General features: G+C 40.5%; 1 protein-coding gene across 3 annotated transcripts in view; it reads left to right on the top strand.

The window, feature by feature from the left end:
* The first annotated feature begins 1,211 nt into the window (after nt 1–1,211).
* phf14 (PHD finger protein 14) overlaps nt 1,212–23,162 on the top strand; it is a 58,724-nt gene continuing 36,773 nt past the window's right edge. For all 3 annotated transcript variants that reach the window (XM_024297882.2, XM_036214772.1, XM_024297890.2), the window contains exons 1-11: nt 1,212–1,351; nt 2,973–3,083; nt 5,380–6,107; nt 8,019–8,151; nt 14,113–14,272; nt 14,863–14,974; nt 15,260–15,397; nt 16,000–16,146; nt 16,443–16,713; nt 17,620–17,726; nt 21,677–21,772. In XM_024297882.2, coding sequence (XP_024153650.1) covers nt 1,351; nt 2,973–3,083; nt 5,380–6,107; nt 8,019–8,151; nt 14,113–14,272; nt 14,863–14,974; nt 15,260–15,397; nt 16,000–16,146; nt 16,443–16,713; nt 17,620–17,726; nt 21,677–21,772 — 2,004 coding nt within the window. In that variant the 5' untranslated portion in view covers nt 1,212–1,350. The remainder of the gene's footprint in view (nt 1,352–2,972; nt 3,084–5,379; nt 6,108–8,018; nt 8,152–14,112; nt 14,273–14,862; nt 14,975–15,259; nt 15,398–15,999; nt 16,147–16,442; nt 16,714–17,619; nt 17,727–21,676; nt 21,773–23,162) is intronic.

The raw sequence follows: 23,162 nt of genomic DNA on the forward strand, positions 1-23,162 counted from the left end.
CTGAATTCTAAATGTAAAATTTTAAACTTTAAATTCTAAATTCTATGTTCTAAATTTTAAATTCCAAATTCTAAATTCTACATCCAAAATCCAAAGTTCTAAATTATACCTTTTAAATTGTAAACTTTAAATTCTAAATTTTGAATTCTAAATTCTAAATTGTAAACTTTAAATTCTAAATACTGAAGTATAAGTTTAAAATTTTAAACTTTATATTCTAAATTCTATGTTCTAAATTTTAAATTCCAATTTCTAAATTCTACATCCAAAATCCAAAGTTCTAAATTATAACTTCTAATTCTAAACTTTAAATTCTAAATTGTAAATTTTAAACTTTAAATTCCAAATTTGGAAATCTAAATTTTAAATTTTAAACTTTAAATTCTAAATTCTATGTTCTAAATTTTAAACTCCAAATTCTAAATTCTACATCCAAAATCTAAGGTTCTAAATTATACCTTTTAAATTGTAAACTTTAAATTCTAAGTTTTTAATTCTAAATTCTAAATTGTAAACTTTAAATTCTAAATACTGAAGTATAAGTTTAAAATTTTAAACTTTAAATTCTAAATTCTATGTTATAAATTTTAAAATCCAAATTCTAAATTCTACATCCAAAATCCAAAGTTCTAAATTATAACTTCTAAATTCTAAAGATTAAATTCTAAATTATGAATTCTAAATTCTAACTTCTAAATTCTAAACTTTAAATTTTAAATTCTGAATTCTAAATTCTAAATTTTAAACTTTAAATTCTAAATTCTGAAGTCTAAATTTAAAATTTTAAACTTTAAATTCTAACTTCTATGTTCTAAATTTTAAACTCCAATTTCTAAATTCTACATCCAAAATCCAAAGTTCTAAATTCTAACTTCTAAATTCTAAACTTTAAATTCTAAATTCTGAATTCTAAATTATAACTTCTAATTCTAAACTTTAAATTCTAAATTCTAAATTTTAAACTTTAAATTCTAAATTCTGAAGTCTAAATTTCAAATTCCAAATTCTAAATTCTACATCCAAAATCTAAGGTTCTAAATTCCATCCATCCATCCATCTTCTTGACCGCTTCCTCCCTTTCGGGGTCAAATGTGACACCAAAGATGCAGGAGATCTTTCCTGCCTATAACTTTTTACATTAACTAAAAAGTATCATTAAATAACTAATTTCAATTTTAAAATTTCTTTTGGGATTAACAAAGTATTTTTAACGTGCTCCTTTTTGACATCACATCCTCGCTTTTCGTCCCTGTGGCAACAACATCCAAACGCAGCGTGACGTCACAGCCGTGCGCTCCATTGTCCACATCATGGCATGAAGTATCGGGGAGCCCCGAGCCTTTAGTCTAAAGTAAGTGTTTTTGGTCCGTTCGGATTTTTTTCCCATTATTTATATTTTATTTGTAGGCGTTAACAGCGCGTGGAAGTGACTCTAACCCTGGTAAACATTTGCACCGCTGTTCAACACTGTTGAAGGCTAGGCTAACGTGCTAACGCTGCAGCTAGCATCAGCGACCCGTTTGTCTGTCTGTGGCTCTTTTCGGTCTGTGTTTTTTTCCCGTAATGCTCAGTGTTTACTCAATAATCCCACGGCTACGTGGAAGTCTCATTGAGACATCGCAAAGACCCGTGTAGTGGGCGAGTGTTTTTTTTTTCTTCATAAGCTAACAACGGCTAACCTTAACACTCTGTACGGAGGCCTCCGAGTGTCAAGAAGGTGGGAGTTTTTTGGGTCTCCGGGACAGAGGACCTCACTGGGTTCAGTCGGGACAGCCACAGCTGCTCCTTTGTTTAAAGAGCAGTGGAGACGAGCTGGTTTTAGTTAAGAACCAAAAAGGGCTTTAAACGCAACGCAGGGGACGGGAAATGATGAACGTGGGTCCAGTCGAACCGTGTTGACTGATAGGACGGTTAACTGTGGTATCTTTCCCCAGCACAGGTAGAGCAGGCAGTTTTAAAGGATTTGGGGCTCTTTAGTTTTCTATTGTGCAGACACAACTTAAAAGAAACAAAAAAAAAAAATCTTGATGAAAAGCTGGTCTGCCACCTTAGATGAAGTTTTTGACTGATGTCCGAGGAAAGGAGGATGGTGAGACAGGTTTATGATAGCACTAGAAAGCAGCAACTTATGGCTACTTCTTAAAATCCAATTCTGATACTCTTTTTGATCTATTGTGTCGTTTACAATGCATAATTTCTGTAAAAATTCTGCAGTGATTTAATGGAAATTTGCCTGAGTTGTGAGTGGGATTGTTGGTGTGAAGTAAGCCCACCTCCATTTCCCATCATCCATCTGTTTACACTACAGCATCTCACACTTAACATAACTGGTGCAACAAAAATCACAAGCAATTTTGAAGCTATCCGGTTGTACAGCTTTTAGCCAGATACCTATATATCTATTTGTCTACAAGTGGATGCATCAGAATGGAGTGGAGCAGATTAGCTTGCGGCCTGCCGTAGTAGCTTCTACATCACAATATTTTCTATCTTTTTTTAACATTATTACTTGTCTGCTTCTGATTCACAACAATTTGAATAAAGAATTATTCATAATTGCAATTTTAAGCTTAATTAGCTTTATATATGGCATAACAACATTATAAATATTCCCAAAAAACATGTTAAAAACAAAAGTGGAAATATAGAACTTAACCAGGGTTGTGACCCAAAAGCCTTCTCACTTAATTTTGTAATACCAGCTGTATTATTCACATGTAAATTTTAAAAAAAATTAGTGCTTTAAAAAAGAAAACAATCTTGAGATATTAATACTAGAGTCCAAACGTGGGTTCAAATATTAGTCATTAGATTGCTAACTTTACTTTATCATGTTCTCTTATTTTGACCCTTAAATTTTCTCCCTTTCCCAAATCCAGGAGACTCCAAATCATGAACTGAAGTTGTGTTTATTTGCGTTTTGTTGTGACCCTCTGTCACTCTTTTGTGTGTGTTGTGCTCTCTTTCACCAGTGGACCGCAGCTTAAAGAGGCGGCAGGTGAAGCCGCTCGCTGCTTCGCTCTTAGATGCCTTGGACTATGACAGCTCAGACGACAGCGACTTTGAAGTGGGAGATGCTTCAGGTGAGTTCAGTCTTCCTCAGTAAATGGAATCAGTAAAGCAGAGCCACACACACCTGTGATTACTGCTGAATACCTGCATGTATGGAACTTAACAAACCCATAACAGAAGTTGGAGGCTAAAAATGTCCTGTTTCCTATACTCCTATACTTATTTATCTCTGCTCTTTAAACAGAGTAACTTTAAACTGTATTTTTTATATTTATATCAGAAGTAGACATCATTACCTGATACATTTATACAATTTAACTTCCCTATGTTTGCCAGATTTTTCTGAGCTCCACCTTCTGAAGAGTGAAGCTCACAAGTGGATTTATAATAGAAAGGCTTTTAATTTTGCTAAAGAGCTTCACAATTCATCAAAAGCCTTAGCACAGTTGAGAAGATGTCTGTTTCTAAATCAACACTGTTGAAAATTTTGGTTTTAATCTGAAGAAGTTTAAACTGTGGGTTCTATTCCAAAGGTTGAGCCCGGCAGAACTGAATGTTGGCTTTTCGTTGGCTCGGTTCTCCCAAAGGGTTTAGCTTTGTCTAAGTAACAAAAGTGAAAGGAGCTCCTTTTGACAACCTGATCAACCAGTTTAAAGTGATCATCAAAGACAACCCCTAGTCTTCTGACATTTATCTTAACAATCAAAACACCCTGCATGGTAGAGTTGAGAAACATCAACATGAGGATGCTCCTTTAGCATCAGTCACATGAACCCCAGTACGAGTGCTGCAGGTTTTTGGGTTGTAGAGAAAAGTGGACGCATCTCAAGGGGACCGCAGGTGTGTCTTACAGTTCCGTTGAGGCTCATGCAGTCACCTCAAAATTTTTTGCGGCGAAACATAAACAAACTGCACTTTGGGACCGTGTATTTACCGGTCTTATATCACTTACATTAATCTAACAGTGACATTTATAGACGTAAATATTGTTGTTAGCGGCTGTTTTAATGTCCTAAAAGTATGTTAATACCGCTTGGACGTTTACAAACTTGACGTTTTTGACAACAAGAAGATAAATGCTGTGACATATTTCAAGGCTTAATTATTGTTTCCAACTAAAAGGACACCCTGACCAGTAAATGCTGTAAAATCTGTTGATTTTGCGTATGGTTCTCAACAACTGGGTTAACAACCAGTACAGATTGGATACCTACACCTGTCTTTATTTGCAACTGTGATCAGATTTGTTGAAGAATGGAGAAATATTTGACAGGCGGCAAAAGAAAAACAAGTGATGCTTCTGAGAGCAGAAATACTGCAGCTTCATATGGTAACACCAGCCAACACAAAGCTAAATCAAGAAAACACTTAAATATCCGTATGACAAGTGTCTTAACTTTGTTCTTAAGTTATATGTGTTTGCTACGACCTGCCACCTAAAGTATGCTCGTAGAAAAAATGTGCATAAATAAACTTACTCTATAGGTTCACTGAGCGGTCTACAACCTTGATTTTTCATGTGGTGGGCCTGCATGCTTTGTACAGGGTTTCCTACCTATCTTTAAGTTCAGTTAAGGACACAACATCAGCTGGCTTTTTATTGGTAAGCAAATGAGAACTCATTTGAGAACTACATCTCAACAAGTCGCAGGCTAATACAAGAGATAAAGAAAAACTGGCTCCTCGTTCATAGCAAACGTTGCTTTGTGCAAGGATTAAAAATAGTCGTCAGTGGGATGTACAGAAATGGATTTTTTGGCTTTAGGAATTGGGTTTTTATGATTCTTTAGGATCCAGTTCGTCTCAGAAAGTGTTTTATCGATTTAAAACAGACAGACTGAACATCCAGCCTGTGTTTGTGAAACATGAAAACTCATACCCAACAACACTCTTAGGAAAATTACAGACAGAAGTTGTTTATATATTCTCAGCTTTACGAGTTTACAAGTCTTTTTGTGGGCCGTTTGTGACAGCTGTCTCTTGAAAAAATGTAATGGAAGAAAATTCTTCTTTTGTTCGTTAGTGGAAATTTAAAAAATGATAACAGATGCTGTTTATTTTGTATCGTCTGGCACTGTCTTTGTAAGACACTTTTATTGTGAAAAACATTTGTATTTATTTATTTTTATCAGCACAGCTACTTAAAGGAAACATTGAAGTTCCTTACAAATGCAAACTTGTTTTTATAACAATTCATGAAACGAACAAACTCATTTATTCATTCTTAAGGTTGATTTGTTTTTTTTTTTAGCTTTAATTTACCTACCACGAATGACAGCTGTTTTTGCTTATTTCGTTTTTTGGTTATCTGTGTGAATAGTTCCTATCAGCAGAGTCAGAATAACTTTGGTTCTTTTGCTCTGGTAGGGTCGGACGGCACCGGCAATGGCAGCGATGAAGAGGGCTCCAAAGTGAGCGCCGAGGGTTCAGACAGTGACTCTGACAATGCGGCGTGTGCAGATAATGGGATGGATGAGGAGGCGAAGAGCCTCCCTGCTGAGGATCCCTCAAATGAGGACGAGGAGAAGAGCAAAGAGCAGCTGCCCTCCGACAGTCGAGACTCCCCCTCTGGCGCCCCCAGCAAAGGTAAACGAAAGACCAAGAAGACCTCTGAGCTGGAGCCTCCTGTCGAACCTGTCGCTGCTTCCCCACCATCTGGAGGCGGAGCTAATGCGAGCACAGACGAGTCTCTGGTCGAGCCCAAGAAGTGGAATTTCCGCCGGAACCGGCCCCTGTTGGACTTCACCACCATGGAGGAGCTGAACGAGATGGACGACTACGACAGTGAGGACGATAACGACTGGAGGCCCACTGCGGAGAAGAGGAGGAGCAAAGCAGCTGCTCAGAAGGGGGGCGCGGAGGAGGAGGAAGGAGGGAGTGGCACCGACGACGACGATGATGACAATGATGACGATGATGATGATGACGACGACGACGACGAAGACGATGATGACAAAGAAGATGGCGACGACAACAACAACAGCAGCAGCGACAGCGACAAAGACGCGAAGAAACCCAAGAAGAAACCGAAGAGCAGCAGCACGTTTGATGAAGAGCTGACCAACGACAGCATGTCCCAAGGGAAGGGCAACGAGGTTGGTGTGAAACTCTTGAGAAGTTTACCCTCACTCAAGTGGGAGGAGCCTAAGCTAGGCTCTGCCTGACACTACCTTCTGTTATCTAACAGTGACAGAAGCTAGAGTTGCCATGGTGAAAGATTAGGGTCAATAATTGAGAAAACACAACAAAATGATCTGTTTATTTATATAACTAATCACACGGTGAATGAAAACAACAACAAAAAAACTGAATTTTATTCTGATTCCTACAAAAAAAGTCATTTTTTGGTACATTTTTATTCTGTCTTTGGCCAAACCAACATTTTAACATACAGTAATCCCTCATTTAATGCAAGTGTTGTGTTCTAACGATAACCCGCAATAGATGAACTCTGCAAAGTTGGATTATAGAAGTTTTAAGGCTGCAAAACTGCTCACTTTTTATACTTTTCTCAGACAGACATGAACATTTTCACACTTGTAAACTGAAAGTTAAACTCCAGTATTGAATAAAGCTGCCACAAATGATTATAATAGTCGACTAATCAGTGATAATTTTTTTCCATTAGTCGACTAATTGGGTCATGCGTTGACTGGATGTAAAACACACAACTTGACTATTATTAGCTTTAAACAAACTAAAAAAAATACAATTAAGACAATAGTTTATTAGACCTTTAATGAATTGTACCGCTTATTTCCTTTATTTGTTTCTTCCATTAAAACAAGACTTAAATCAAATGAGGTTGGCATCTGAAACAAAGGAACTATTTTTCACAGAGATGAAGTTTTGTTGTCACTGATTCAAATTTAACAAAAGTGCATTTTGTGGTGCTGAGTGCTCACATTTAGCTAGCCTTGAAAGTTTTGGGAAACGCCCCTCATTTTTACTCCATCATTTTAGAGGATCAGCTTTTTTTTTAAAATCTTTTTTTACTCTCTGTTTGCGCTAATGTAAGCTTAGCTAACCTAGACGATGACCCCTCTTCAGTGTTATCCTTCTCAGTCATTATGTGCTTCCTCTTCAGGTGCTCATGCATCACCGTAGTGCTGTTGGGGAAGAAGTTCTGCCTTGCAGATGTTGCATTTGGCGCTTTGGTTTTTATTTTTTTCATGTTTCCCACTTTCAAGCTCCATTTGCATGCTATTATGGCCCCCTGAGTCTTTCTGGAACTTCATGTGACATCACTACTGACCCGGATTAGCACTGCTGCGCACGTGTGTCAAAGCCAAAGGCAGATGTAAATAATTTAACGACTAAGGATATTAATTGATAATGTCAACAGCCAATCAGGACACAGAACATTGTGTGCTGTAAAAGAAAAAGAAACATTGTTGATTTAATTCCAGAGGGTCCAAACAATGTTCAAACTGTTACTCAAAAATTCATTGAATGTTCATGATGTTATTGAATGTGTTTTACACTTACTTGAATAAAGTGAAGTAAGGCTGTTCTTATTATAGTACAACTGCTCTTCTTACTCTCCTCTGGTCATCGTGTTTTGGTGTTAATCTTTGATCAAAATCAGGACGGTTCTCATTGTTTAACAGTTTACATGCAAACATGTAGTTGCCCAAGTATTTCTTCTTTAAAAGTTATCTTTCATGTGTTATTGTATTCAGGCTGAGCAGCCTGATTCTGAAATATACTGCTTTTTTGAAGACATGACATTCTGATAGACAGAAGCCCTCTTTATGATAGACACATCCGTCTTTGCAGGTCTAATATTTACTATTTTCACAAATGTTTTGCATCTACTGTAACCTCTATAGACGAGCAGGGCAGTGTCTGAGTCTCTATCAGCAAAACATTAGGTCTGCAATGATCACAGACACTGGAACCATTCTGCAGTTTTCGTCTTGGCATCTTCGGACTCTGCCTGTCCAGGATCTGTGGAGACAGCCGAATTGCTTGGCCAGTGACTTCCAATGTGCTTCTGTTCCCAGGATGCTTTGCTGGACCGCTCTCAGACGTGGAACACGCAGCACATCCTCATCTGCTGCGTTTGCCTGGGAGACAACAGTGAGGACGCAGACGAGATCATCCAGTGTGACAACTGTGGAGTGACCGTGCATGAAGGTAAAGCTGAGAGAAGCTTCAGAGCAATACAAGTGGAAATGCACTGTATATGACTCTTTCTGTTTTTCATGAATGGCTTTGGGTTTCAAAGTCAGTCTGAGGTTAAAAAATAGTTCTACTAAAAATGAGAACCATATTCTGTTGGTTTGGGTTTCACACTTGTATTGTCTAAATCTTTGAGTGCAGAACAAAGTGCATTTTCATTTGAGTGGTCTTCATGTTTTCTTGGCTGGGAAATGAAGGAACTGAATAATTGGGGCTGACACTTGGAGCAGATTTGCTGGTTTGTTCACTCAAAGCCTGCTGAAATGTTGCAACACTTGCCATGGTAACAGCTCAGGAACACTGCAGGCTTACCAGGAACACCCTATGAACTCTGCAGGAGTTTTCCAAGATCATCATAAAAATACAATCAACTCTGCAGGAATGTCATTTAAATGCACTAACTCTATATGAACTCAACTTTAAAAGAAGCAATTACGACGTATACCACAGCTTTGCACAATTCTTGTTTTCCACGCTGAGAGGATCCTGGGTAATGTATACTTTTACAAGACCATTTGGATGTTTAGGATAAAATTAAGACATAGAGTAAAGGTGTTCAAAATCTACTCTTCTTCTTTTTCTCCAAATATCCATGTCATACCTGCTGCTAATTATCTGGATCAGGTGTGTTCAGTCAGTCAAAACCTCGAATCGCCTGAATTAACTGGTGGAGGAGCAAGGATAGGATGGTACCAGTCGCACCAGTTGGATGAGATAAAATCACACACTTAAAAAAACGCTGTTTGTTGTGTTGGAATGATTGGAAAACTGTCTGACTGGAAAAACACACATGAACGTAAGAAAAACAACAAATCTTCCAACACAACATAAATGCAAAATAACTTTCTGCACCTAAACACAAGTCAGTTTTTATTTTGAGGTGCACCATCTGAGGGGAGACGGCAACATTACAGGGAAGTATAAAACATTAATATGGATTATCAACAAAATGTATTTCAGTGTGGCAGGCCAGATTAAATAGTTTAACGGGCTGCATATGCCCTCCGGGCTGTAGTTTACTCACACCTGATGTAGGGGTTGTTACTTTGGTGTCAATGTGATTTGATTCATGAATCGAGTTAAACAATTCACAGATCGAACCATGATTCTTGGCATTTAATGTAAAAAACTCTTAGTTGCTATATGTAAATCCATTTAATTGATGTGCAAAAATTCTCGTCTGTTTTTCAGACAGCCATAAAACGTCACATTATTAATCACATCTTTTTTGTAATATTCTTAAACTCTTACATATTATATTTTTTTGTTCAAATTATTGACATAATTTAAAGCTACATTTTTTATATACTTATTCAGTAAACTAAACTTCAGTCCCATTTTTTTCTTTCTTTTCATCAGGAAAAACACTCGACACCTTTACTTTGAAAATTGAGGAGCTTCACCGCCACTTTACTTTGAAGATTTATTTACTTCCTATGGCAGTATCTCAGTCAGTTTGTTTAGTTTATATAGTTAAAATCCAACATTGTTCTGCATTTTAGAGGAATAATTGCATTGCCTGAATGGTATTTTTACTACACTCTAGAATATTTAGAAAGATAGCAATATCTTGGATATCACAAAAACTCATACTTGAATTTTTGAGATCAGTTTGCAAATATCTATATATTTAGATACTCGTTACAGCTCTAAAAGAAAGAAACTTCTTTGTTGCTGGAAACCTGGTTACCTTTTGGTTCATGTTTGAAGCGGTGATGTTCAAGGCAGAGACAAAGGACTCTATTGCCTTAAACAGTCCATGTTCAAGCTCTTCTGTAAATGTGGCTTGTATATTTTACCCCATGCCCTTTTCTCTGACACCACCCCACACCCCGTCACTGTGATCAGCTGGAGCAGCTCAGGCTTCCGTCACCTCAGAGATGAAGGCAGGTCTGCTGGATTATGTCAGGGCTGGGAGCTGCTCTTTTATGATGCACATGTGCAGCAGAGTAGGAACACTTTAATCTTCGCTGTCCACAGGCATGCCGATACTCAGCACAGGTCTTACAGTTATCTCCTTCGTTAGGCAGCCTGATATTTTCTTCCTCTGAGACACGTTTAATCTCCACCAGAAACACTGAAGGCGGTTAGGCCGGCGCACTGGGAGCAGTGGAGGTTTGGGGATGTGGAAAAGGCAGTGGCGGTGCTCGCGGCCAGCTCTTATCTGTCTCCAAGGACAGAAATGCTGCTCATTTTCCTGTAGATTTCACTCTGTTCCTGCAGTAAGCTCAAGTCCTCTGCACTTATCAAGCGTTTGATGGAAATTCAACTTTAATTCTGACACTCCACTCATTTTGTTAGCATCGTCTGTGTCGCAGACAGAGTGTCTTCACTCTCAGCTGCAACAGAACAAACCAGACTCCCTGTTTGGCCTTCTTTGGGGTGACATGTGTTTATTGTGTTGGGGCTATTGCTCCTTTTTTTCTCACGTGAGTCTATAAACAGTGCCTGAAGCAGTGTCATTGCAGAAGAAGATGAGCCTTACATGGAAAAACCTCACTTGATGCTGGTCTTGAATAAATGTTTTGTAACATCGTTTGTGTTTGAGATGGATCCCTGCAGACAGCAGCAAAAGTTCCCCCACAGTTATTGTATTTCAACATTCAGACGGCGATCATCCGTGTGCAAACTGACTCTGATATAACGCTGCCCCTTTTTCCTGCTCTGCAAGGATCAATGAATATGCAGATTGGTGCCTGTCTCTTATCTTGAGCCCCCCATATACGTTTCTCCCTTGCAGCCTGAGCCACTGCATCCCCTTCCTGTTCTCAGACTCTGGAGAGTGTGCCATGCAGTTTGATTCTGGACTGGCACTTCTCATCGCTTTGTATGTAATTCAGGTGGATGAAGGAAGACTTGAGGGATTAAGGACGCTTATTTTAATGGTAATATCCACATGTGGAGTCTCCCACATGAAGTCAAGCTCTGAAAATTCCTGCAAGATTGTGAGGTTGGAGAGTAGCAGCACCATGATCTTCCTGTGTTTCTCTCTGGACCTTTTCAGTCTGTCTCACATGAAATGTGGAAGAGATGGGACTTTAAATAGAGGCTGAACCCCTCCTTGAACTTCCTCCTCAGGCTGACTCATGTAAAGCCATTATAATCTCCACGCATCACTCTGAGCATCTAATTTATTTTTTTTTTTACATCTATTTCAAGAACCCACAGATGTTAGTATTACATTCTCATCACATTTTGTTCTTACAGCAGCTCTGTGTATGAGTTGACCCTCGGAAGGTTTCATTAGATGCACATCTATCTGCGCAGGCCTCCTGTGAAAAACTTGCATGCAGGCAGAACCTCCCTTACCTTTCTTCCGAGTTTGTGCTTTCAGTCGAGGATAATCTACCTCAGAGGTCTGAAGCTCCTCCTGGTCATCAGTTTTTGTCGGCTTAGCTCATATTAGGCATCAGCTCGGTGGCCTCCGCCTCGTTTCTGGGTTCAAAAGGAGCTTTTAAATTTGAGGTTGAGCTGCTCCTCCTGCTTTAGCTTTAGTGTCCCTATGAGTAGATCTGTGACCTGCACGGGCTGACAGGAGTAATCCATGACCTCCACACTGATTCCCATGCCCCTCCCTCCATAGAGGGTCAGACCTGTCTTGACCTTTGTTTGGCCTGATGGCATCCTTTGTGCCATGGCAGCGGCTGTGGTTGCTGCTCCCCTCTAAGCTTCTGATTTGTGAGTGTGTGCTCAGAGAAGCCTGTGGGCTACTGGACTGAATCAGGAGCTGGAGTGTTGCCCCCCGTTGAAGGCACAGCACTGATTGCTTTCCTCATTGGGGGTGAGGAGCACGTCTGCCTGGTGTAATAGCTGCCATAGAAACCACATCCGCCAAGTAATTGTTAGGCAACCCCAGAAAATGAAGAGGACAACATCAGTGTGTTCCTCTTCTTCTTCTGGCTTGGTACCTAACAAGTGTGGGTGTGGATTGCCAGCTGGGGAACAGAGTGTTTTTGCTCTGTGCTGTTTTGTTTCTGAGCACTATGTGGCTGTATGTCAGAGGAAATCTTATGATATTGAAATATCCTAATAAAACTGATGATTGCAGCCTGAAAGTCACAAAAATGCCTGCAACAACAGTTTAGCATGATGTGGACCAGGATTTCTCCTGAGGTGGTGAGTTTGTGTTGTAAATGAAAAAGCAAAACAACTTGCTGCTGTGAGGAACAGTCGGTGTCATCTAGAACAGTTTCTATCAATAAGAACAGTCAGTAAACAGTGGTTGTGTCATGAAGCAAGTACAGTGAACATTTGGGTTTTGTGAAGAACAATCGTGACTTGAGCAACAGTCACCATCTTGAAGAACAGCTGGTGAATAGTCTGTGTCATAAAGAACACTTTAAGTTGTAAAAAAAAAAACAAAAATGTGCCATCAAGAACAATCAGTGTTGTAAAGAACAGCCAGAGTCATGAGGAAAAGTCTGCAAACAGTTTTTGTTTTCAAGAACAGTCAGTTAATAGTCTTTGTCATCAAGAAGAGTCTGTGAACAGTCTGTGTCACAAAGAACAGTTTGAGTTGGGAAGACAAGTCTTTAGCATCAATACCAGTCAGTGAATAGTTGGTGTTGTGAAGAACAGTCAATGACATGAGGAACAGTCAGTCAACAGATTTTGTTATCAAGAAGAGTCAGTGAACAGTAGGTGTTGTAATGAAAAGTCAGTCAAGAACAGCCAGTAAACAGTTTTTGCAATGAAGAACAGTCAGTGATTGGTCTTTATCATCAAAAGTCCATGAATTTTCTATGTAGCGAAGAACATTCAGAGTAACAAGAAACAGTCGGAAAAGTTTTGTAATCAAAACAGTCAATGACTAGTCTTTGTAACACTATATTACCAGAGGTTTTGACTCCCATATGAGCTGAAGTGCCATCCCATTCCTAACCCATAGAGTTCAGTATGATGTTGCTCCACCCTTTGCAGCTATCATAGCTTTAACTCTTCTGGGAAGGCTGACCATGAGGTTGAGGAGTGTGTTTAAAGGAATTTTGGACCATTCTTCCTAAAGCGCATTGATCAGGTCACACACTGATGTTGGTTGAGAAGACCTGGCTCTCAGTCTACGCTCTAATTCATTCCAAATGTGTTCTGTGGGGTTAAGGTCAGGACTCTGTGCAGGCCAGTCCAGTTCATCCACACCAGACTCTTTCATCCGTGTCTTTATGGACTTTGCTTTGTGGACTGGTGCACAGTCATGTTGGAAGAGGAAGGGCTCGCTCCAAACTGTTCCCACAAGGTTAGGAGCCTAGGATTGTCCAAAATGTTTTGGTATCCTGAAGCATTCAAAGTTCCTTTCACTGGAACTAAGGGGCCTAAAAAGCAGACCCACACCATTATTCCTCCTCCACCAAATTTCACACTCGGCACTTGGAGTCCCAAATGTACCGTTCTCCTGGCAACCTCCAAATCCAGAGTGGTCCATTAGATAGCCAGATGGAAAAGCGTGATTCCAGAGAAGGCGTCTCTAATGTTCTAGAGTCCAGTGGTGGCGTGCTTTACACCACTGCACCCGACGCTTTCATTGCACTTGTTGATGTGTGGCCTGGATGCAGCTACTCGGCCATGGAAACCCATTCCATGAAGCTCTATGCATACTGTACTGAGGCTAATCTGAAGGTCACATGATATTTGGAGCTCTGTAGCAATTGACTGTGCAGAAAGTCGGCGACCTCTCTGATCCTTCTCCGTCACTTTACGTGGTCTATGTCTTGGTGGATAGCTGAAGCTTACATTGGAATATAACCTCCTGCACCTGCCGAGCTGCAGGTTTCATTCACCTGTTGTACACCTGGACTATATTTCTATGCTTTGCTCTACAGCCTCACTCTCACGGTGGTGTCACTCTGCATCTTTCTGTCTGAAGAAGTGAAAGTAGACCCGCGTTATCTGAGCGCCTTTCCTCCCTTTCTGTGTCGGCAGGCTGCTACGGCGTGGACGGAGAAAGCGACTCTATTATGAGCTCAGCCTCTGAGAACTCCACTGAGCCGTGGTTCTGCGACGCCTGCAAGAACGGAGTGACCCCCAGCTGTGAGCTGTGCCCTAACCAGGACGGCATCTTTAAGGAGACCGACGCCGGCAGGTGGGCCGCCGATGACCTCTGGCCTCAACGTTTACCAGTGGCAGAAACAGATGAACTAAAAGAACGGAGCTTGTCAAAGGGGTGCAGGAAGCCAAAGGCTATCTAAATAGTAAATAGTGTATATTCTGTGGTGGGGAGGGAGAGGATTAAGGGGAGAGAGATATCTGTGAAAGAAATGAGAGCGGAAGGATGGAAGGAGGGCAGAGATAGAGGAAGAAAAAGAGGAAGAGAAAAGTGTGTTATGTGAAGCATGGAGACTTGAGCCACGTTATCGCTGATAGTGCTCCTCAGCCAGGCTGCAGCCGAATTTACTCCTTCACTAGAGCATGAAAAACACAGCAAATTAAACTGTGAAGCGCCTGCTTGCTGCAGATGGATATCTTTATATTGGACTTTTGGATTCTTTTCCCTAAAGTCCGCATTTGAAATTGTGTCACAGCACACTGCGAGTTCCCTCCCGTTTGAAGTCTGTGAGCTGCTCTCTTGCCCGTTCAATTGAGGTTGAGTGATCATCTGCAGCACAGCCGCATGTATTAATCAGCCGTGTGGTAAATGAAGACATAAACAGCTGCCTTTTTCACCTTCCGCAGGTGGGTCCATGTGGTCTGTGCGCTCTATGTGCCCGGAGTGGCCTTTGGAGACATCGATAAGCTGCGACCGGTGACCCTCACAGAGATGAATTATTCCAAATATGGAGCAAAGGCAAGTTCTTGTTAAACATGGTGATTGCAGGTTCTGGAGGCAGCTGAGCAACTCATTGTTTTTTTTTTAACTGCATAAAGTTGAATTTTTACTAATTTAGTTTTAGGAAAACATTCTGGGATGAGGTTGTGATTCACTCCTAGTTTCAGATTCATTCATTTTTCCTGCAGCTTCTGATCCACACAACAGCAGACTTTTTTTCATGTTTCTAGTCAAATGTTTTTAAATAAACTTTCTACTTCTCCTTCAGAACTTGCATTAACGCAAACTGTCTTGTCTATGAAGGAGTGCAGTTTCTGTGAGGACGCCCGCTTCGCCAGGACGGGCGTGTGCATCAGCTGTGACGCCGGCATGTGCCGATCCTATTTTCACGTCACCTGCGCACAGAGGGAGGGGCTCCTTTCTGAGGCTGCAGCAGAAGAGGTGAGCAAAGAGCAGAACAAAACAGGAAATTGCTGGATAAGGTGAATTCAGTCAATATTCATCACTAAAGCCCCGCTCCATTCTTTTTTTGATCAATGTTAAAAGCGTTCCCAGTAGTCTTTTAATTATGATTGTATCATTTTTAGCCAAAATTAAGAAAACAAATCATTAATTTTTAGAACAATGATCCCAAGCCTTTTTCAGACCATGGACCAGTTCAAATATAATATATACGTAAACCCACCGTGTCTTCAACTTTATCATCTCCCTGTGTGAAACAGTGGAGAGTTTGTCACCACGTAGACAGAGCGGCTTCTGCTACATGAGAACAACTGTCTCATTAAATCCGCTCTTTTTCCAACTGCGTTTTTTTTGTCTGCTCCTTATACTCAACAATTTGCATAAATAAATACTCAGAAATTGAATTTTGATGCTTAATTTTCTTTATATATTGATCTTTAGATCGATAAAATGCCACTAGACCATGTTTAAACACTATTTTAATCAGAAAAGGTTTGCAGGGAGCAGGTCAGAGGTGGGCTGGAGCTAGAGGATCAAAAGCTGCAGCTTCATCTGCTGACATTGTGCCTGTGTCTCCTCAGGACATCGCTGATCCCTTCTTCGCGTACTGCAAGCAGCATGCCGACCGCTTTGACAGGAAGTGGAAGAGGAAGAACTACCTGGCCCTGCAGTCCTACTGTAAGGTCTCTCTGCAGGAGAGAGAAAAGCAGCTGACTCCAGAGGCTCAGGTGATCCTCCTAATCTAGTCCACATCACTTGTGTTTTAACACTGCCATGAGGATCCTGATCTGCAGTTGTGTGCTGTTGAGGGGTTTGGCTCACAGTGTCCTTCAAACATGATTTAACTGTGCAGAAAACACATCTGGGTCAAGCAGCGGCATAAAAACAGCTTTTATTGTGTTTTTCTGACAGAGTTTAATCCAAAATGCAGCAGGTTTTGTCTGTTTGGATTAAAGCATCCATGAGCTTCATGAGTAAATGTATTCCTGATGTTGTGTAAGCTTTGCTGATGTTCCGCCCACAGGCCCGGATCACCACCCGCTTGCAGCAGTACCGGGCCAAAGCAGAGCTGTCCAGGAACACGCGGCCGCAGGCCTGGGTGCCCCGCGAGAAGCTGCCCCGCCCCCTAACCTCCAGTGCCTCTGCCATCAGGAAGCTTATGAGGAAGGCTGAACTGATGGGCATCAGCACAGACATTTTCCCCGTGGACACGTCCGACGCCAACGCCAGCCTGGACGGACGCAGGAAGCACAAGCAGCCGGCGCTGACGGCGGACTTTGTCAACTATTACCTGGGTGAGATTTGATAGTTATGAAGCTAAGGCTCATCTGCTGGAGTTTGTTCAAATCTGTCTGATTCTAACAAAAAAGGGGAGGATGCACACCTGTTAGTGCAGAGCATTCTGGGAATCAGAGTTCTTTGGAGGTTTAGTTCCAACACCAGAGGTAGTGTCACATGCTTTCACACAAATCTCATAATTGGCTCATAATTAACCACACAGAAACCAGAGGATATCTGATATGTTTAGCACACAAGCAAATAAGGCAAATTCAAACTATTTACTATTTATCCCTTAAGCTCCTCCCCCTTTTAAAGACAAACAATAAAATCTGCGAGGAGTCTATTTAACCTTCCCTAGAGTAATGCACCTCCTAAATGGAACTCCATTTGTAACCTTAATTGCTACAAAATAAACCATTAAAAAGAAGTTTAATTACTCTATATGTTTGGTTTTCAATATTCTACAGAAGCAGAGAAAAAAATAAAAAACAATAGAAGTTGACCATTCTGCTGGATCAACTTGTAAGTCAGTGGAGTCTGATTCTAGAGTCTTTCTGTCCCTTCTGCATTACTGTGAAGCTGCAGTCTGGTGTTGCGGCAGATGAACCATCGACCGTCTGCTCCAATGTCTCTGATGAGCTTAGAGAGCTTTGCTGGGTCTGTCTAGCATGAATCAAAGTCTTGGAGCTAACACAAGACAAAGACCTTCTTTACCCTCTGATTTATTTATTGTTTTAACAAAATGTGTTTTTGTTTGTTAACCGAGCAAGAAACATGTTTAATTGGTGCTCACATGAATTTTAACATAAACAGTTTTGAAGCATGTGGCCTTGTCCCAACATTATGTCCTCAAACAGCTTTCTTGGTTTTGCTGTCCTGATCACACTACTGACTTTTATGCGTTTGATTTTTTTTTTTAGAGCGAAACATGCGGATGATTCAGATTCAGGACAACATCTCGGAGCAAAAGAGCCTTAAGGACAAGCTTGAGAGTGAGCAGGAGAAGCTCCATGTGGAGTATAACAAGGTGAGCAACACAGACCACATGTTTGTCCATCTGCTGCACATCAAACCCGCAAGCAGGAAGTTCAGGTTATGAGCAGGTACATTAAACCAACATGGTGTTGTGTTTGAACAGAAGGGAGTCCATCAGTACATATGGCTCCAGAACGTTCTTGGCATGTGGTCAATGATCGACTAAGTATTTGTTTCAACAGTTGGATTTGAGACAGACAAAAAAATATTGAGACTATTGAGAACACTTGACTTAGCACACTTTTTAGGGTCTTCAACTTCCACATTCTGGAAAGATTTTACCAGGTTTTGAGGGAAACTTGTGTTCAAGTCTTAGACCGTAAATAAAAATGGACAAAGCCAGCTGTGATGTCACCCATGGAAAAGGCCTTACCTACCTCGATTAAGACGATTCAGTTACCATTTTTCCACAACGGTGATTGGTCTGAGTCCGTCACGGTCACATTTCTAGGGCAACTACTGTTGGCAATTATGAGTGAGCTTGTTTAAAGTCCAAACGCTTTCCACTGAAAGTGGCTTGGGAGAATCTCTCACCTCATGCTTTTGGTTAAAAATGTTCAACAGCTCTAAAGATATTAAAGCTAAAGTCGCTAAACTTTCTCACATGACTAATTATCACTTCTATAACAAGAAAATAGTTGTTTTTTTCCTAGTTTATATTTACTTTATTTTACTTGTTTATTAAAGCTACTTCACAGAAGTGTTCTATTGAAGTTTATAATGATAAAAGAAGGTTAATGAAATAAAAATAAGGGACTGCACAAATCTGTTTATTCAATTTGTTCATGTTTCAAATGTGTTACAAAAGTATCGGATCGGTATCTGCAAATCCACAAAATCAAATGACTCGTAATTGGATCGGGCCGAGAAAAACCTGATCAGGACATCCCTAGTCATTACTTTCCTTGTGACCATGAGGGTAGCACTTCATGAACTAGTGGTTGTTGTAAGTAAGGAATCTTTGCAAGTACGTGAAGATTTTATCGATACTACTATACGATCTGATATTTTTATTGATACTTTTCAGTGTTAAGAGGGAGAAGACAAATAAGCTATTTACATGAAAACCTTTTCTTTTAGAGCAAATTAAAACACAAAATAAAATTATCAGTAAATATGAACGTGTCTTAGTATTATTAATGTACACTTTAAAATTAACAACTTGAATAAACAAAGCTCAAATTACGAACCAAAAGGCAGAGTATATCAAATCCCTTCAAAGAACAATAAAAGTGGAAATAAAAAATCACAATCATCATCTCACAGAGTTTTTCTACTGGAATGAAAGCATTCTTTCATTTTGGCTAAAACCTGCATAAACATAGTTAAAAGACCACTGAGAACGCTTTACAATACATCAAAAGATGATCAGAGTGAGTCTTTAAAACCTGCAATAGTGTTTGAGTGTCTTTTCTATCAATAATAAATATGGGTTGAATATAGGGGTGCAGTGGATTACGGCTGATCTGCATGGATCACTAACCACGGTTTGGCAAACATGTTTATGTCCTTCCAATGCCGTTCCTGCTAATCCAACAGTATTAATGCAAGAGAACAGTTTAAATGTGTCCAGTTGAACGAAGTTCTTTGTAGTTGCTTTCTTTGTTTGATGACCTCACTGATCTGGATGAGATTGTGGTTCAGGACTGACACTCGACTGCCCTTCCCACGTCTCCCATCAAGCCTGCGACCTCTGAGGAGTCGCCGCCGCTCCATTCGTCAGCGCGAGGAAGAGTGCGCAGCAGCAGAGTAAAAGTCAGGAGAGTTAATGTTGCGTGCAGCAGTGTCCTGCGTGTCTTAAGTGTTATTAATGAAGTGTTTGTTGCTAATTGCGCTGCCGAGTGGATCCTCCGTGGGATTCGGCCTTGGAGAAAACACTTGTGAGGGGGAATGTCAGACATATGAACACAGACTGAGACAGCGCTCTGCTCCATATGGATGCCACTTTATATGAAGACAAATTCTGTCACAGTTGCATTGCCTGAATATTGATTGTAACATTCATAACCATCAGCACTTTCGGCTGGGTCCATCACACCACGGAACAGTCTTTGTCACGCAGAACAAACAAGGAGAAACAACGACTGTAGTCTTCTGTAGGGGACAGGCAGCTGGATTTATTCGGTGATTCAAAAGTTCACAACACAATTTATTTACAATTCAATATAATTCCAACATATATTGATTTGTGTTTAGCATTTTCCTCTAAAAATTTTATAATTTTTTGTGATTACTGTTTTATAAATATAAAAAAAATACGAAAATGTATGGTGAATACTTGCATTTAAAACCAGCTGAAAGCGGTTTTCTTAAAAAGCAAAATATAAATAACTGTTTTTTATGAATTAAAGATGTAAATTTAAAAGTACACCAGGAAGTGGTCAAAATTATGACAAGCTATTGCAAATCAAAACCTAAAACCACCTATAAGCTACGATTTTGGAGCTTGTGAGTAATTTGTAAGTTGTTTTCTGCGTCATGATCATGATTTTCCCTGGGCTCAACAGACTCCAGAGTGTTTCTGCACAGGTTGCATGTAGTCAGAGCTACCTCTTTGGGATTTCAATCACTGTTTTGTTTTGGAATGAATTACTTCTTTAAAGAAATGCATAAAAATGACTAGGGTCCGGTTTCTATGGAAATGGATCAGAAACTGTCAAAAAGTTGTTTCTCTTTAGAACTTCAGAAAACATCTGTTTGTGGACCAAACCAGCTGGACAAATTCTTTACTGACTCAAACTTTAGAACTATAAAGTGAAGTTCTTCTGCTGGCTGTGCTCCAAACACATACTGGGAGTCATGCTGCTACACCCAGCTGTTCCAGGCCATGTAAACAAGGCGAATACATGCAGAATTACTGAGATCCACAGAAATGTTATGCTCATATTCAGAATCCTTCCCTTTTTCTCTCATTCTGAAATGCAATTTAAGTCTGAGTCAAAACAGGTGGATACATGTTGTCTGTGGGAGAAGGAAAAGGGCAAATCTGTACAGAGAAAGCAGGTGGCAGGAAATATTGTGGTCACAGAACGCTCGGTGAACCTGTAGAGCAAAACTGCTCATGCACATTTTTTCTACGGGCATGCTGCGAGCAAAAAGTCGCAGCGGATTTTTCATTTTGTGCAAGGAGCCCATAGCGCTGTTAATGCTCGTTTGCACACAGTCAATTGTCAGAGTGCACGCCTTGCAAATGACTAGAGTGCAGCCTTAGTAAGCTAGCAAGCAACTTACATTATCTTTTCAAATACTTATCAACACACTTACCACACACACATTCACAACAGTTTCATGACAACATTTAAAGGTACTGTCTGTTGGTCATTGCCACATTTTTGACAATTTAAAGTAAACTTGTTTAATTCTTGAAAATATAGTTAAAAGCCATCTGGGTGCTGCCCCCTATAGGTTGAATTAAGGTGTTAAATTTGAATTTTGTGATTGGTCAAACCATGTAAGTCCTACGTCATTTCAGAAGTCCCACATCATGATCTGCAGCTCCAGTAATGATAACAGTCCTGCTCCCAAGCCCCACCCTTCTGACTGGATTTTCAAATTTTGACTGTGGGTGGAGTCAGCCTCCAACTTCCCTGTTTGGTTACCCTTTAAGATGACCGTACGAGCCTCAAAGGAACTGAAAGACACGCCTGCGCTCCCGTTAGTATGCCGCTGCTCATGTGTTCGAACCTCCATGGGCCTGACAACTCAAAAACTCACTGCACCCTTTACTGGTCAACCTCTGTACGGGTGCATATGATATGACTAAGGCTTTAAGCGTGGTGTAACACACTATCAGTTTAGTTTATTCATTTTCTCTAGAATAATGGAAATGTTGACAAATGGAGGCCCAGAACAACAGCTTTCGTCTACCACCCCTCTGACTATTTTATTAACCCTCCAGACCACAAAGCTGATATTGTGTTTATGCTTTCTTCTCTGCTGCAGCTGTGTGAGTACCTGGAGGAGCTGCTGAACATGAATGGAGAGCTGCGCAGCGAAGGCCAGGACATGTGGACTCTGCTGGGGGGCATCCTGGGTCAGGTATCGTCACTCAATGTTCACAAACAGATTCAGATGCTTCATTTTTTCATCAACTTAGACCAAAACACAAGCTCCAGTGGACCGATGTGAAATGGATGAACGTCACAGAAAAATGGAGCCGATCGACTATGTTCAAAAACATCTCATCACTCAGGACAGTTGACTTGTTTTACTCCGTCACTGTGATTCATCAACCTCAGTTTCCTTGTCCTAATCTTCTGACTTTATCTTTAAAACATGAACTGTTGTCATTTCTTGTGTCCATCACATTCAAAATCAAAGATTTGTTTTCTTCCTTTGCCTCTTCAAAATCTTCTATCTTTCCTTTCCTTAATGAAGACACTTGTTACATCACACCTGACACTTTCTTTACCTGTTCCAACCTTCTTACTCAAATCTCTTTAGCTCTTTTCTGCTCTGAAATGCTTGAAGTCATCCATCTCCTTCACCTCCGTAACCTGTAATTCTTCCATTTTGTCTGAGACAACAAATCATTTTCAAAGTTCTGAAGATTGTTTGGCTAATGTCTCAGTCTGTAATTAAATTGAGCCTAAACTGGTCTGAGCGGAGAACGGTACGCCTTTACTCCTCGTCTGCAAAGTACAGTATGAGCTGGATCCATAAGCGGCCTGAAAACGTGATCACTGGGGGGTAAAAGCTGTATGTGTGACTGCTGGACAGAACAGCTCTGCTTCTGCAATGACCAGCATAAATCACCCAATTATGAACATGAACCGTTAAGCAGCAGCATCAGTCAAGGCGCTGCATGCTTTGTGCCATCTATCTGCCGCGCTTTCGTCTCCTATTTGTCATGCCGCCTGTGCATTTGCAGACATAATTGATGTCCCAGCTGGGACTCTCATCAGTCATCCGGACACGGCGCCGTCGTTCCTGGTCTTCCTGAAAGTTTAACTCCGTCTGCCGTTTGCGCGGAAACTCCAAGCAGGTGTGAGTGAGGCAGCAAGGCCCCTGGCCGCTGTTGCACAGCAGCCATCCCCACTGCTGATGAGTCCTCTACGGCAACAAGGAGTCTCTGACACTAGAGCTCTGTGAGGCAGAGGCCACAGATCAAACACTGACAGCAGCACCAACTTTGGTCTTCAACATATGAACCTGTTTGCTGGAATTAAATCAAGTATATCCTTCTTACTTCTGTGGAAAAATGTATTTTGCTACTATGAAACTTGAAACTGTTGTGCTGTATAAAAAAAAGTTCTCATTTGTGACAATTCTTTTACATGTTACTTAAAAAATATAGTCATAGAAAAGTAAGTAATGACATTTATGTCAATTTTGTGACCAGTTGGTATTCAGAACCCAATGCACTATGAAAAATAGCTTGTAAAACAAACTAAAAAAACGTGTGAACCGCGTTATAGTGACGAACATC

The sequence above is a fragment of the Oryzias melastigma genome, linkage group LG13, assembly GCF_002922805.2.
Source record: "Oryzias melastigma strain HK-1 linkage group LG13, ASM292280v2, whole genome shotgun sequence".
Lineage (NCBI taxonomy): Eukaryota > Metazoa > Chordata > Actinopteri > Beloniformes > Adrianichthyidae > Oryzias > Oryzias melastigma.